General features: G+C 38.0%; 1 protein-coding gene across 1 annotated transcript; it reads right to left on the bottom strand.

Moving 5' to 3' along the window:
* Positions 1 to 8,197: 8,197 nt before the first annotated feature.
* Positions 8,198 to 13,367, bottom strand: irx6a (iroquois homeobox 6a). Its single transcript, XM_058782606.1, has 7 exons — positions 12,874 to 13,367; positions 11,821 to 12,084; positions 11,298 to 11,407; positions 10,886 to 11,181; positions 10,130 to 10,768; positions 9,755 to 9,869; positions 8,198 to 9,163 (listed from the first exon to the last, which is right to left on the bottom strand). The coding sequence occupies exons 1-6, from the start codon at positions 12,937 to 12,939 to the stop codon at positions 9,760 to 9,762; spliced, it is 1,485 nt and encodes a 494-aa protein (XP_058638589.1). The 5' UTR covers positions 12,940 to 13,367; the 3' UTR covers positions 8,198 to 9,163; positions 9,755 to 9,759.
* Positions 13,368 to 15,659: the final 2,292 nt, after the last annotated feature.

Here is a 15,659-nt window from a genome sequence, read left to right as displayed (position 1 = left end):
ATCAGAGAGAAATGCATAACAGATGCGAGAAGCATCAGGAGAAGAGAGCTAGATATCAGGGCCACCAAATACGTGCTGCTCCTATAGTGATCTAAACACTTCCCACTCGACCATTCTCAGACTCTTAGTGCGACCTAAATGACAGAACCGTGCTCTCGTTAATGGCATAATAGTGATTTATTGCTCTCATTTTGAGGATTGCTATCCCCATAACTCCTAATACAGAGGGAAATATGTATTTTGGATAATGCACCCCTGCCATAAGCCCTCATGGGCAGTTAAAGCATGGGAAGGAACATATTACTGTCATAAATCTACATCTCTAACCTGCTGCATGAGAAGACGTTGAGATATTAGAATTAGGAATGACTGGGAATAAGAAAAATGCAATGTGAGAAATGGAGTTGACACATTGATACCAGGCGGCTAACTTTTATCTTAGAGCATTTCAGTAGTGTTTTATTAATGATGTTCTGATGATATTATCTCATTTTCACCTTTTACTATGTTTCGCACCCATGTTTTGTCAGTCTTGAAAATATCATTTACAGTTTTAAATATGCTATTTGCATACATAGTCATAGTATTCTCTAACTGTAGATGACACAAGCTTTCCTTGCAAGTATGTCAAGTGTCAGAACGGATCTTGTACATATTTTCACAATTGGCTATACTTTCCCAAGATTGTCATCGTAATCATCTCTTTTGGCGCTCCAGTATTAGAAAAGACTACCTGTAGAAGGCAAAGGCTTATTTACAGAGGTTACCGTGCTTGCAGTTAAAACTTGAACCAGTAGAGGGAGTGAGCCGCTGATTTATTTCCACCATTTTCTCAGCGAACAACCTTTGCTGATAACCCCTCGTTATGTATGATGCTTAAGAAATGTGTCACTTATTATTTTTGGCCAGCCACATCAAGAGTTTCTACAAAGAATCATTTATAATGTAAAAGATAGGCATGTTCCAATAACCGATTCCTCTCGTACAGCTCATGAGAGCTGATTATATGTGACTTCACATCAGGTCGTAAATATTTGTCAGCCCACCTTTGAAACAGGCAAGCTGTGGCGCTGTCAGCCCGCCCACATGAAAGGGCGAATGGAAACGTTTAGGGTTGGGAGCCGAATCAGTCATAGCTGGAATGAGATGGCCAATAAAATGCATAATTATGATGCTCTGTCATTGGCCACAGCCCAGAGGGCTTTTTAACTGGGGCGAAAAATCCCACACGCGCATAATGGGCCTTTTTTATGGTAGTCTAGTCTAAAAGTGAGCTGTGACAATGTGTGGTCTGCATTCAGTGCCCAAGGCCGCTGGAATATGCTGTTTACCTAGCTAGAACAGTATGTAGGCGTGTTGCAACGGCCCCTGTTGATTACACCGTCTTCTGGAATACATGATTCTAAAGCAGTGTCATAATGCCATGCTACCAGGGTAACCCTTCACTCTCACCTGCTTCCTCCGGAATCGTTCCTTGCCGCGAGTTGCAGATAATTGTCCCGAGTTTATGGTGAAGTTTCCAGAGGTTTTATGGAAATGAGGGTGTCAAGAACTGTTTTATACTGTAACTTCATGAACTGTTACTTCTGCAGTGAAGAGACTGAATATCATTACTGAAAAGTTTTGGATTTCTTCAATGGAACGCATTTGCCTTCGTTCTCAGCCTCATCCTAATAAAAGTTGATGGATGGTAAAGGTAGGCAGAGATTCCTCTCTGTCAGAATAATTTGTGTTTGACTACCTCGCTCAGTGGAGTTTAATGTAACAGAAGAGATTCCCACAGAGCTGCAGACCCCTAGCAGGGAGAGTGAAGGGAGGCATGTAGAAGCCGCACTGTAGCACAGACCTGCTGTGAACTACCACTGATTAGGCCCAAACTAGCCCTCAACTATTCACTCGAAAGGGTTCCTATCTGTTAGACATTGTCGTTTCTCATTTAAACACACTGTAACTAATTACAGTGGTGGGATTTTGAGGTTTTACGTTCGTAGAATAAAGTTTGGTTTGAGGTATTTTGGGAAGTTTATATGCATGCTGCATAACATATTCCGGGGAAAGGCTGCAAGGAAGAAAGAAAAAAACAAAACATCAACATTCTGTGAATATCATCCATAAATTCTTTACTCCCTCACCCAACTCTTGGCAGCTAAATTTATGCTAGGGGTTGAAAAGAAGGCGTTACTTCATTTTTGTCTTATCACATATTACAGACATAAATACACATAAGGTACAATTATGTAGAAAAGGCAGCGAGTGCATTTCTTAGTAATTACAGTTCACAGTAATGGAACACAGAACACTCAGATTTAAAGATGTGTATATTCAGCATTTATAAATATTCAAATCTTTGGGGTCGGTAAGATATTTGAAAGAAAGAAATGTATCATTTTAATCAGCAAGGATGAATTAAATTGATCAAAAGTAACAGTAAAGACATTTATAATGTTAAAAACCATTTCTATTATTATTATTATTATTTTTTTTTTTAAATGCTGGTTTATTGAACATATCAATCTATTTTTTTTATTAAAGAAGCCTGAAAAAAAACTATAAGATTTTCACAAAAATATTAAACTGCACACAACAACAAATCAGCATATTAGTGAGCCTTATGATAAACCTTAACAGAAAGATGTTGAAAGGTGATTAGAAAACTAGCCACAGAAAAAGGAGAGAAAACAGAAGAAGATGAATTGCTAAACAGACATGATGACAAAACTTTGTATGAAGTTCATAGGCATGTCAGATCTTCTACCTTATACCAAATAGAAAAAGGGGAACACGTGCCTGACCAAGGCTAAACTGAGGCCTACGTTCTAAATGAACAAAAACCATGTCTCTGAGAAAGTTTAGGCCTATGAAGAATGAAAAGCCTTTTGTGTCAGTGTCACAGTGAGGATGAAAGTTCTGCAAGCAGAGACGTCAACATTCAGACTCCATGTTTGGATACTATGTCTTTTGCCTCACGCCTAGTCCAGATAAGGTTTAGGTAGAAGTAGTAAACTACTAGTGTAAGATTAGTCTAGTTCAAGGTACAGTTAGTTGAGATCTGTGTTATATCAGGCAGGACGGCAGCCCTCAGCCTGGAGAGGGTCAGGTCATTCGGGTCACTCAGAGTGCAAGGGGATGAAAATGCACTGTCCACACACAAGGCACACAAAGATAGCTTTTCATGGAGCTCTTCAGCCACCGTGAGGAGGCCGTAATTATCTTTGACAAAACTCATTAGCAAGGACCTTGTAGCAACATCGGCGACCAGGAATTCCATGAGGAGAGACATGCACAGAAACAAAGCCCTGCACACATTTCACTGCGCCCTTTGACAAAATGTAATGAAGTGTGTTCATTGTCCCCCTCATCAACATTTGAACCCTGAGCCATCATTACTGAGATCCTCTCTCATATGCCCTCTGTGGCACTGTGAGGGACACATCAAATGGCACCTTCACTTTGCCTCTTTTGTCTGGATTTGGGCAAATTGTTGTAAGAGATGTTGTTGTTGTTGTTGTCATCATCCTGGGCCTTATTAGTATGAATTGACCATTGCTATTCTGTCAGAACCAGTTAGCTGGTTTAACATCACAATCATATGCTCTGCGAGCAAACAGTCTGAGGTGAGAGCGAAAACCCTTCATAACCTAATTTTCAATAGTTAACCCTCCGCTGACCTTTGACGCAAATAATTGCAGTGTTGTCAATTATAGTCAGGTTCCTCACTGGCCAGCAGAGAATATGATATACCAGTGATTGTTGAGTACTGGAACTGGAACAAATAAAGTTTATGTACCAAGGAATTAGTTTGGACTTGTTTGTTAATTATGTTCAGTGTTATGTTTGGTTGCAATCTCCTGCTGCTTGTATTTTCTCACTAACTAACTTAACTAACTAACTAAATAAATAAATCTTCTTTAAAAAAAATTAAATAGAATAAATAACATAATATTGGTCAACACTATAAGATGCAAGAATAATGTCCCAAATATTATGTATAGTGCCAAATCATTCCCATGAAATAATAATGGAGCTCACAGCTTATTTTGTATGTCACACATTTATAAAATGCTGTAGTCTTTTAATTTTATGGTGTTTTTAATAGGACCTACTAAAATGAGGGAAATTATCAAATAATTTCTTTACCAAACTTTTTGTTGTTGATGTTATTGAAACATCATTGTTTTGTGGTAGACCATTAAATAAAAATAAATAAACACACAAATAAATAAATAGTGATGATGAAATACATGACCTTAGGGACTTTTACGCGCACACACACACACACACACACACACACACACGTGTGTGTGTGTGTGTGTGTGTGTGTGTGTGTGTAAAAGTCCCTAAGGTCATGTATTTCATCATCACTATTTATTTATTTATTTATTTATTTATGTGTTTATTTATTTTTATTTAATGGTCTACCACAAAACAATGATGTTTCAATAACATCAACAACAAAAGTTTGGTAAAGAAATTATTTGATAATTTCCTCATTTTAGTATATATATATATTTAAATACTATTTCTGTCTGATTTTAAAATATTATAAAGAGGATATATATATATATATATATATATATATGTGTGTGTGTATGTATGTATATGTGTGTTTTTTTTTTTTTTTTATTAAACTCCCCTTCTGTCATGATATAGTATTAGTATCCATATTTATATTTCTGTTAAACATTTGAACAGTTTTGAACATTTTATCCCCATGAAGTATCATGTTATTGTCTGAGAATGTGGTTTTAGTTTGAATGTAGCGTCATCATTTTTATAAAGTGAAAAGAAGATCATATGAAATTAAACATTTGTTTTAGGAATGTTCTAATGATCAGATCTGGTTAATGTGGGAATGTTTCTGTATTGAAAGCTAGCAGGTAGATGAAGTTGTAGCAGTTAAATCAGTGTATCATTTCACATAAATCATGCTCCCACATTAAACCAGAAATGTTCTTGTGTGGGTCACAGCATCTGTGCCACCTTGGTCATGAAATATATTCATTTTGGTCATACACATCAACATACTTTGCTTCACATATGTTTCAAAATATAGATCTTTGCCAGATCCCACCTTGGCTGTGGATATCACCAGCTAAAAGCACTTTTAAATCGACTTGAATTAACATTATAAAGAGTAATATTGGCTCATCAGCACACTTTATCAAAATCTAAACCATTTATGCCACATCTCCATAATCCATAAAAATGATTGCATCAAGAGTCCTTCACATGTCATAAGATGCATACTGACAACCTTAAGGGTATATAAGTGAGAATAAACTTAGTTTAAAAAGTCCCAGTTCCAGTGTTGCTCTAAACGTAAGTCTGTGGCTGTAAAGGTTTATTGCAGATTCACAATTAGTGAGAAATTATGATGATTGCAGTAGACACATTTTACATAGATTTGGTCATCTGAATGTTTTATAAAAGCCAAATAAAAACTATGGTTGACTAATGGTTTTGAATTTCTTAATCTTTGGGAAACTTTAAGGTCTCACATAAATTCTCAAAACTGGAGTTCTCACATTATATTAAACAAAGCTGTCCTGCTGCAGTGTTAAGCTTTATTGATTAGAATGGAAGCGTTGGTGTTTTGTCGTCGCTCGCTACACGATGCGAGGGTGACGGGGCTGGAAAAGAGCTGAAGAGCAGAAGAAAGGCTGTCCGCGGGAGGTTTGACTGCACACTTGCGGATCAGAGCTGTGTGTGTCAGCTGCGGTCCTGACAGAAACGCGCCTCATCCACAAACAAAAGCGCGCGCCTTCTTCTCTCATGGTGGGACATTCCATTGATTTATTTATTGTTTTGTAACGAACCACTGATATTTTTTCTATTTCTTACCTTTACACAAACCTTTCTGCAAGACTTTTAGTAGTTTATGTTCATTAAGCGGTTTTCCTCGTTTAGACCTTTGGCTGGTCTCCGTATTTAGTTGATTGCGTGGTAAGCAAAACCTTACCCAAACACATTTCATCTTCACGGTTCAAGTGACCAGATTTAGTGCCTCGTTAAAAATGTCACTTGATGGCCTAGTCCTTCAGCTATGTTTATCCGTCATGCGGTGGTGTTTATTTCTTGCATCTTTATTATTGGAGATTAGCGGAAATCTGTTCTGGATTAGGCCGCTATCGCTACAACAGCCCGTAATTAAACTAGCACAGTGAGATGACACGACTATAGCCATGACACTGCTTTGTGTTTATTCAAATATCTATCTATCTATCTATCTATCTATCTATCTATCTATCTATCTATCTATCTATCTATCCTCCCTCAGGTAGCCTAAAATTGTGATCGACTTAAACAATTTAAATGTTTGGCGTAGGGTTTTCAGTATGGACCATTATTGTAATGCCATTTACATTCAATGCACTCTGCATAATGCATAGCATGTGTCCCCATGCACCCATCCATTAAACTAATGCACAGTCTGAACAACAGCCACGTACCCACAGAATCAGGGATGCAGTTCTTTGAAGGGAATAAGACATTGTAGGACATACAGGACACATTTCCACTGTCCCCGTTTTAACGCGAAAGCGCATTTTAGTCTTATTCTGCCCTCGTTGGTCTAGATTTAATATGGTGTAAACCTGTTGTAAGACAGGCTCTTAATTGATCTATTAGTTGCAGTATGAGCCTGATGCTTTGTGGCAGGAATCCATGCTATTATTGCCGGCTCCCTCAGGTATAGCGCTACCGCACTAATCCCATTGCACATGCATCATTACCTTCAATAATGTTTGGCAGCTCTTCTTTACAGCTCCCATTTTAATTACCTTTGCTTTAAATATTTAACACACGGCAAACGTCTTTATGCGGCCGATGCACAAGTTGTGTGACACTTGTCAATTCAAAATCAGCGTTAGCAGTTTATACAGAGAGAAGGAGTGTATAATTCACTTTTTTTTCTTTTCTTTTCTTTTCTTTTTTTTTTTTTCTTGTGTGAATTTGTGTTGCAGGTCAAATGATTGATCATATGTGGGGCAGCAAGCTGGAATTTGCTATTAAGCGTTACACAACGGTGTTTTCAATCTTTCAAGTTACTCTGCATTATGCCAATCTCATTGCTTGTTTTTTTCTTTTCTTTTTTAATCAAAACAGTATTCCGAATATGATTTTGAGAGATTATATTTAGGGAGATTTGTAGAAATAGATCTCGCCTGTTGGACAGATTGCTTGGTAGTGGAGATCCTGAGGGATAATCCAAATGATAGTCCGTTGACCTTTAATAAAACAAAAATATAGGAATAAGGGGCAAAAAGCATGCCAAATGCGTGGTGTCAGGCCTCTGATATATATATATATATATATATTTTTTTTTTGCCTGCGTTGATCAGCAACAAAACTGTTGTACAGCTTTCAAAATCCCCAAAAATGTATTCTTATAAGGAATGAAATGCAAGCATTTATATTACAATATTGTGGCGTATTTGACTATTATTGTTATTATTATTATTATTATTATTATTGTGTAAAGTAAAAAAAACTGGCTCATTATATGTGTGTGTGTGTGTGTGTGTATATATATATATATATATATATATATATATATATATATATATATATATATATATATATATATATAGCCTAACTATATGGCATTATGGCTAAAGCCTTTTTTTTTTAAATAAAATAAAGTCGTATTAACTCTTATTATTATTTATCACGATATCATGAACATCTTTGTCAACCTAAATTTCCTTTGAGGAATTCTGCGCCGCAAACAAGTGACATCGACAGTCTGCTCGACCTCTTTTCAGTTCGACCACAAATTGACCACAGCGCCTTTGAATAGACCTAATACTCTTATTACATGCCTTAATCTTTCAATCCGTCCTGAAATAATGCCTCTTTCGAAGGCTTAATTTGCTGGACCCTGACCAGTAGGTCATCACTTTAGTTTTTATTTTTCTCATTTACGTGATCGCATTTTTATCTTACAAAAAAGTTGAAGAATAGAGCTTGTTTTATTTTTTCACTAAAGCAACTGCACGCTATCAGTCTTGACCCGTGAATTAGAAGTGTGATAGTGTTCGTTTTTATGGCTATTTTTCCCCATCAGTTTAACACGATACTAAGCATGCCGCGTCTTTTCCCTACACCCTAGTCTAACACTATAAACAAACGAAAAATGTTTTTCTCTGTGGCTTTGAACCAGCCCAGACATTGCTTTACAAGTTTAATTGGGTGCTTAAAGATCTCCAGGGACGCTATTCGAGCAAATGACTGATCAACATCAAAACACTTGATGCGCGTTTCATGGTATGGATGCTCCCGCGTGACCTCGTTGATATCTCAGAACCTGCTCGCGCGCGGTGGAGACAAAGCTGCATTCATAACCAATTCCTGCTTCTCTGAGCCTGAACAGTAACAAAGTGTTTGATGCCAATTCCGATTAAATAATGACAATGTGGAACTGCTGTACCCTTTCTTCACACCCTTGCTGAGTCCATTCACGTCCGCATCTGAATTTATGACCTTCCAACAACGTCCCGGCTTTCGGCATGGAGTCAAGAGGATAAACTGAACTATATAAAGCTGTATGGATTCATTTATAAACGGAAATCATTCAACAAAAATGAGAAAATTATTTCATAGAAAATATTTTATAAATAACAACATGACATTTATTCACAGTTTCTTGATATAAACATAGCACACTCCTCAGGAGCACAGTATCGCACCTCATTTATTGTTAATAGGTAAATAAAAGTAAAAAGACTGACTGTAAATTTTACACCAGCTTCGAAAAAAAGTAAATCACATAACATTAAGCACATAACCACAGAGAAATAAATGTAACACACAACAAAACCTTGAGAGGACACATGGTAACAGATAAATAAAGCAGATGGATAATCAAACAATAAATAGATAAATAGAATTACTAAACTACGATTGCCAATGCAAACATAAGAAATCACAATTTATTCCCATACATACACAAAACATTGCATAAAGTTATTGACACCATCAAATCATATTGTGCAAAATTATGGCTGCCTCCAGTTTTCACAGTTCCAGAAAGAGCACACAAATTCATCGCGCTACTATTTCAAGTGTCTGCTGCCATGGGCTTATAGTTCTTCATTGACTCCGTTCCATAGTGCATAATGTAGATCATAAAAATGTCCCCATGTTTATTGGCATTTCCACAGTCCTAATTCAGAGGGAGAAGGGAAATGTATGAGAATAAGGTGATATTGTGAAAGTTAGGCTAGGTGAAAATGACAGGTAATGTTGTATAACTGCGTGATGAAATTACAGAACACAAAAGATATGTATTCCTCATTACCTCAAATCAAACACACAAACAGATGCCAAATGGAAAGAGACATTGCTGTTTTTTTTTTTTTTTGCTGTTGTGCAATATAGCTGAAATAGCCAAAGCAATCCAATAATGTTCAACAGTTTAGCCGCACAGCACAAATGTTTACTGTTATCAAAGATACTTTACTAGAGAGTATGTGTACTTGAATGCAGACTGTGGGTGACAGATATTATGTAATCCTACAAGATTGGATTTCTTTTTTTTTTTTTTTCTTTTTTTTTTGTTGTTGAAAAACCTGTAGCCATACACAATAGGTTGCAGATCCATTTACATATTTTCTTCCATATTAAGTATGCGATGTGTTGATGTTAATTTCATTCTGTTCATTATGTGAGAGATATCAGTTATATAGAAACACCGACATAATGGGTTAAAAAAAATAATTTGTTAATGTATGTGTGCATATTCACTCATGCTCACCTGCCTCACCTCTTCATCACAGGTCTGAATGCAGTGGTTTTGGCATCCTGGATTGTTGGACATGTGTTGCTGAGCTCACTGGATTCTGTCTCTGTTTTTCCTGCACTGGCGAAGCCTGTACACAAACACAAGAGATCACAACTATCAGTAAACTACACAAACAGTACTCAAACAAACACAAAAGTTGTATTTAATATCCTTTATTTTGCATATCTATATGTAATTGGTTAGAAAAAATAAGGTATTTTGAATAATTGAAATATTACACCAGAAGCAGACTAGCATTTAGAATTACAAACAGCTGATAACCTTGTGAAACTTTATGATTGTTATTTGGACTTGTTATATAGCTCTGTAAATCGAGAAAGGCTGTACCTTCCATTGAGGAATATTGGCAGGATTCTGTCAGTCCAGGATAGGATGAAGAGTGAAGCTGGAGGGTCTTGTAGCTCCCACTACTGTATACCTTGTGTATCCCTTGCAGTCCTTCTTGGTAAAGGCTTTCTGTATTGCTGAGGCTGGTAGGGTCCTGAAGGCCCTTCAGCTCCCCACACTGCACTCCTCCGACTGTGGGCAACCTGACTCCCTGCATCTGACAGTCCACAGGCCCAGTCCGTACATCCCCACCATGCTGTGTGCCTAATACAACCCCTGTGGCGGCCGTACGTGCCAGCGACCAGATCCGAGGCTTCTCCGATGCCTCAAAGTGAGAGAGTGCCACAGTGTTGATAGAGGTGGACTGAGGTGAGGGCTGTTGCTGCTGTGGTTTGGAGCTCAGAGGATCCAGGTAGTCAGGGTTCAGAGCCCCCAAACTCTTTAGACCACAGGGAAAAGATGGGAAGTTCGAATGGAGAGGGAGGTCAGGGTTACAGTCTCTCTTTGGAGGGGAGGAAGTCGAGAGGTCATCCTGACCTGATTTCTCACAGTCACTGTCCAGCTTGTCACAGTCCTCGTCCTCTATGTCATCCAGGTCACTGAACTGCAGGTCCTGCTCATCCTTACTGTCTTTGGAGTCTGTGCAAGAGCAAGAGAGAGATACTGAGTGGGCACTCACATGCATTTACAAATAGTCTAATACTTTTTTCTTTTAATTTACAGAATTGAATTTAGCTGAGAAGTGTTATGAGGTACCTTTGGTAATACTGTCTGGGTCACTCTTATTGAGGTCTTCCTTTCTGTCGTCACCTGCTTTGTTTTTGGGGGACCAGGTCATCTTGTTCTCTTTTTTTAGTCTCCTTCTAGCATTGGCAAACCAGGTAGACACTTGTGTGAGAGTCATTTTGGTGATAATGGCCAGCATGATCTTCTCACCCTTTGTAGGATATGGGTTCTTCCGATGTTCATACAGCCATGTTTTAAGAGTGCTTGTTGTCTCCCGCGTGGCATTTTTTCTCCGGGTTGACCCGTTAAAATCAACTGTCCCATACCTGAATCAAATTAAAATGTGACATCTTAAATGGTTAACAGAGTGTGTATTTGAAGCAATAGCCTGGCCTATATTATTTATCAAAATATCATATTAGAGGCAGGATACAAATCTCACCTGTCATACTGGTACTGGCCCAGTGAGTGGTCATATGGATAGTAGGCAGCGGGTTGGGTTATAGTGCCATGAAGACTGCCTGACCCCTCTTTGATTTCATATTGTGGGTTCTAGAGATGAATAAATAATATTAATAATAATAATAAAAAACTTTACATTTTGAAATGCAATTTAGCTGTCATATTACTGAGATTGAGCTAAGCACATTTATTATTTAGAAACAGTACTTTATCTCTTTACTGTCCCTAAATTATAACTTTGTTTTATCACTTACATGCTAAGCTATACACACATTTCTGTCTATTTATTGCAAATTAAACCAAGTAGGCCCTTTTACAGCAAGACGACTATGTCCCTTCATTCTCTGTTTATTCCTTTTGATTATTCAAAGTTATTTCACCCGACAGCTAGACAGCATGGTCCTCTCACCAAGCCAAAATAATCAATAACAAGCCGTGACTTGAATGAGTCAATCGATTGAACGGAGGACCCGCGCTCTATCTGATGAGAGGGCTGCACGTACCAGGCTGGAGTAGATGGCAGAGGGGTCGGCGCTGTACGGAAAGTAATTGGCGTAGTTCTGACCGGCGGCGGCCGCTGCTGCTGCGTAGGGAGAGCCGTACATCCCAAGCGCGGCGTTGAGCTCAGTCCGCGTACTAGCCAGCAGCCGGTTCTCATAGGAGGGACAGCAGAAGGAGGCTGCGGTCTGAGACGCGCTCGATCCTTCCGTCACCGACCTGGAAATCGAATCGCAGCAAGTCGTACTGGGGTTTGCCGACACGAAAAACTGCATGAAGAAAATTGTGGATAGACATGTCATTTTATATTTGCGTTATTATAAGCATGCGCACAGTTTCCTTAGTAGGCTAAAACATAAAATTGAGGTAAGGTGAAGTTAAGAAGAACTGAATTTGCTTGGAACCGCTTGTATTTTGTTCTCATGCATGCGTTTTATTTAAGAGCTGTACTTGAATTTATATCCATAAACATTTACTTAAAAAATAGGCGAACATTATTTCTTGTGAGTTGATTTATACGTTCGGCGTAACAAAATCTGTTTCTGTCAAAGCTGAAAGTAAAACTTTCTGTTAAGTTTTGCGTCAGGGTAACAAAGTTAACCAGCAGCAAGCGCGGCTTCTTTTAACAACATAGACTTCTTCTTCTTCTTTTTTACATTAAAGTACAACTGTAATTGATTGTAAGTTATGTTGTCAAAATAATCTATCCGTTATCTGTAAATGTATAATTAGTTTATACACACAGACGGCAAAGGCTACCGGCAAAGGGAGGAGTCTCGCTCTCACTCTGAACAATTACACTGTAAAGGTAATTTACACGTTTACAACAACACGTGAGGTCATTTATAATTCAAATAACCCATTACTATAAATATTGACAAACCCCACGATATCGCCTAACTTTACTTTAGGACTTAGTGACAGAACAATCTGCTGCTACCTACTAGTGTTAGTTACTGAGGTCCAGAGATTATGACAGAATGTGGAAAAAAGGCATCCTATGGTGCACGCGCTGATTAAGAATCTACATGAGAAAAAGATCTAATTTTCATGCTTACCTGAGAAGTTGCATTGTAAGGATATCCAAACTGAGAGAAAGACATAGCTGCTTCTTTTGTTACCATAAGCAATATTCTTCTCCTGCTGATCGATTGAAACCAAATCTACTTCAAATCCACCGTCTTACACACATTTCCACACTCGGCCTTTCGCTCAATAATAGATGACTGCACTTAACTGGGAAGCACTGAGGATGTTTACGCCAGCCCTAGTTTTATATGTATAGATAATCCCCTTACGGAAATGAGAAATTAGAGTTAAGCTTCATCAAGTACAAAAATATTGTTGTTAAACAGCTGTAGAAAGCTTAAAGGATAACGTAAGACTTGCAAGATATGAACTTGTGGTTGTGCTATTATTTGTGCCTCTATAGTTCTTTAGAATTCATCCATGCACGGGTATCAGTGTGACGTCATTCTAATCCCGGGACGGCGAGGATAGAATGATGTCTTTGCCAATCACGTCATGCTTCGCGCTTTTCTTGAGGTGTGTTTTGCACACCCCTGTCCCCTCTGTGTTTTTTTTCTCTTTTTCTTTTTCTTTATAAACATTAGTGTATTCCAAGACTTAGAGCGCAAAAAGTATTACTGGGTTTGCTAAAAGCGAACGAATATACACAATAAATCGTTCTTTCTTTTTTTCCATAGGCTAATAGTCTCTCTCTCTCTCTCTCTCTCTCTCTCTCTCTAGGCTATAGGCTATACCTCAAAGAAGAAAAAAAAAAATATATATATATAATTTTAATAAGCATTCACCTTCTTTGAGAATGTTTTGAATATTCACTAGAAAATGAGGTTGTAATGCTAAATAGCGTTTTATTACCTGATATCTGTGCTCTCATTAATGTCCCTGTCAATATTTTTATTCATATACAATAATTTCAAGGTTAATAAAAATAGTAGCCTATATCACTATTCAAGATGTAATCATAACTATCGTTTATTTTTATTTATATAAAATATCTAACAATATATTTATCTGTCTTTCCAAGATACGATTATGCTCTCGATTCCTCTTTTACTATTATTATTATTGTTGTTATTATTATTATTACATATCAGACACTACCCCGCTGATGAGCAAATGAACTGAGGAGGGATCTGCAGGACCCTTGCTCGCATCTGTCTGACCGATCAGAGGTTCGACCTGATGTTAATTGCGATGATGTTTCCATCTCTTTCTATTAGAGAGAGGGCCAGTCCCGGCAGACGTGAAGAGAACCTCTGTCAGGTCAACAGAAAACTGATTGATGCGTATCTCGGGACCTACGCGACCATTACGAGAAATGCGTAATTGCATCAATTAACAAATGGATATGGCCTTGTTTAACCAGCGAGTTACACCGTGAAAATATGCCTTTGAGGTGAAATTAGACGATCAGAATGGAACTGAGAGAGAGAGAGAGAGAGAGAGAGAGAAATTAGCTGAATCTCTCAAGTCTAATTATACGGCAGTAGTGGGAGGCGACGGGAACAGCATTCTAATTGAAGGATGCGTACTTGAAAGGGATGGTAGAAATAACGCTCCCTCACGCGGAATAAGTCTGGATAAAGGGTAATACTTGCATTTTTATTAAATGTGTTAGACAATATAATTAGAAGACTCCCATTACTCTCTCTCTCTCTCTGTCTCTCACACACACACGCATACACACAGGCACACACGTTTGTTTATCTAACATGGTGGGGACATGACTTCTACCCTATTGTTTTTATTCTGAGAAAATGATCAGATGGCTATAAATGATCAGATGGCTATAGTGGTCCTAAACCCAACTATCTCATAAACCTTTTTAGCATTTTAGATTTTCATGAAGACGTTATAGGCTATTTATCATGTTTGTTTATCAGTTTTACTGGTAGCCCAAAGAAAGTTTGATTTGATTTCAACCCTATGGGAACATGTGGTCCTAACAGTGAAGGCAAATTAGCCAATACCATCAACCAGTGAAATACTAATTGAATTAACTGTGTGAATATCAAAAATAAAAGAACCGAATGTAGTGCTCGCGCATCATCTTCCCTCACGCGCAGCGGTCACAGCACTCACGCAGTCACTGCCAAGCGCGTAGCAATCCGCGACGATCTCCTCTCATTTGATCTTTTCCAGGGATAATATAAGAGGTATAGTTCAATGACCTTGCTTAAAAAGGATGAGAACCTTGTCCACGATGATCTCTTTGCGATTACAAGCTCACTCTTCGAGAGGCGCCAGAGAGCTGCGAGTAAGTGAACGGCCCTGATGGAGCTGCTGTGATGAAGGGAGCGTGCAGGCCCATCAAGTGCCATGTTCAGTTCAAGTCACCGCAGTCTTACCAAGCATTTGGAAACAGAGAAGTATAAATGGGAACATTTTTGCAGATATGTTTTATCCTTATGAAGGAGATGAACTGTCAATTAAAGGGATTCTACACCCAAAAATAAACTCCAAAAACTTGTCATCATTTGCTCACTCTTATGTCCTCCCAAACCTGTTCTTCTTTCTTCTGCAGAACACAAAAGACAATATTGGGAAACAGACTTTGACTTCCACTGTATGGTTGGAAAAAAACACTGCAACATTTATCAGAATATTTTCTTTTATGTTCCACAGAAGACATACAGTCATACAAATTTGGAATGACACGTGGGTGATTAAATGTTTGCAGAATTTCCATTTTTGGGTGATCTCTTTAACCTTTATTCCTGTAGGATACTTTGTGTCTTACAATAGGAACTGATATGGTGAGATACTACTGTGAAATGGTGTATGTATACATTTTTGTAGGTTAGTTATAGTTTTCTTA

Source organism: Onychostoma macrolepis, chromosome 07, assembly GCF_012432095.1.
Source record: "Onychostoma macrolepis isolate SWU-2019 chromosome 07, ASM1243209v1, whole genome shotgun sequence".
NCBI classification, from domain to species: Eukaryota; Metazoa; Chordata; class Actinopteri; order Cypriniformes; family Cyprinidae; genus Onychostoma; species Onychostoma macrolepis.
Note: the sequence above shows the minus strand (reverse complement) of the source record. Positions and strands in the feature narration are given on the sequence as shown.

Excerpts from the sequence above, each read along its gene's own strand:
- irx6a (XM_058782606.1), bottom strand. The coding sequence starts at position 12,939 with ATGGTAACAAAAGAAGCAGCTATGTCTTTCTCTCAGTTTGGATATCCT. Across the intron at positions 10,769-10,885 it reads CCCAGACAGTATTACCAAAG|ACTCCAAAGACAGTAAGGAT; the intron begins GTACCTCATAAC and ends GCTCTTGCACAG. Across the intron at positions 9,870-10,129 it reads CCAATATTCCTCAATGGAAG|GCTTCGCCAGTGCAGGAAAA; the intron begins GTACAGCCTTTC and ends GTTTGTGTACAG.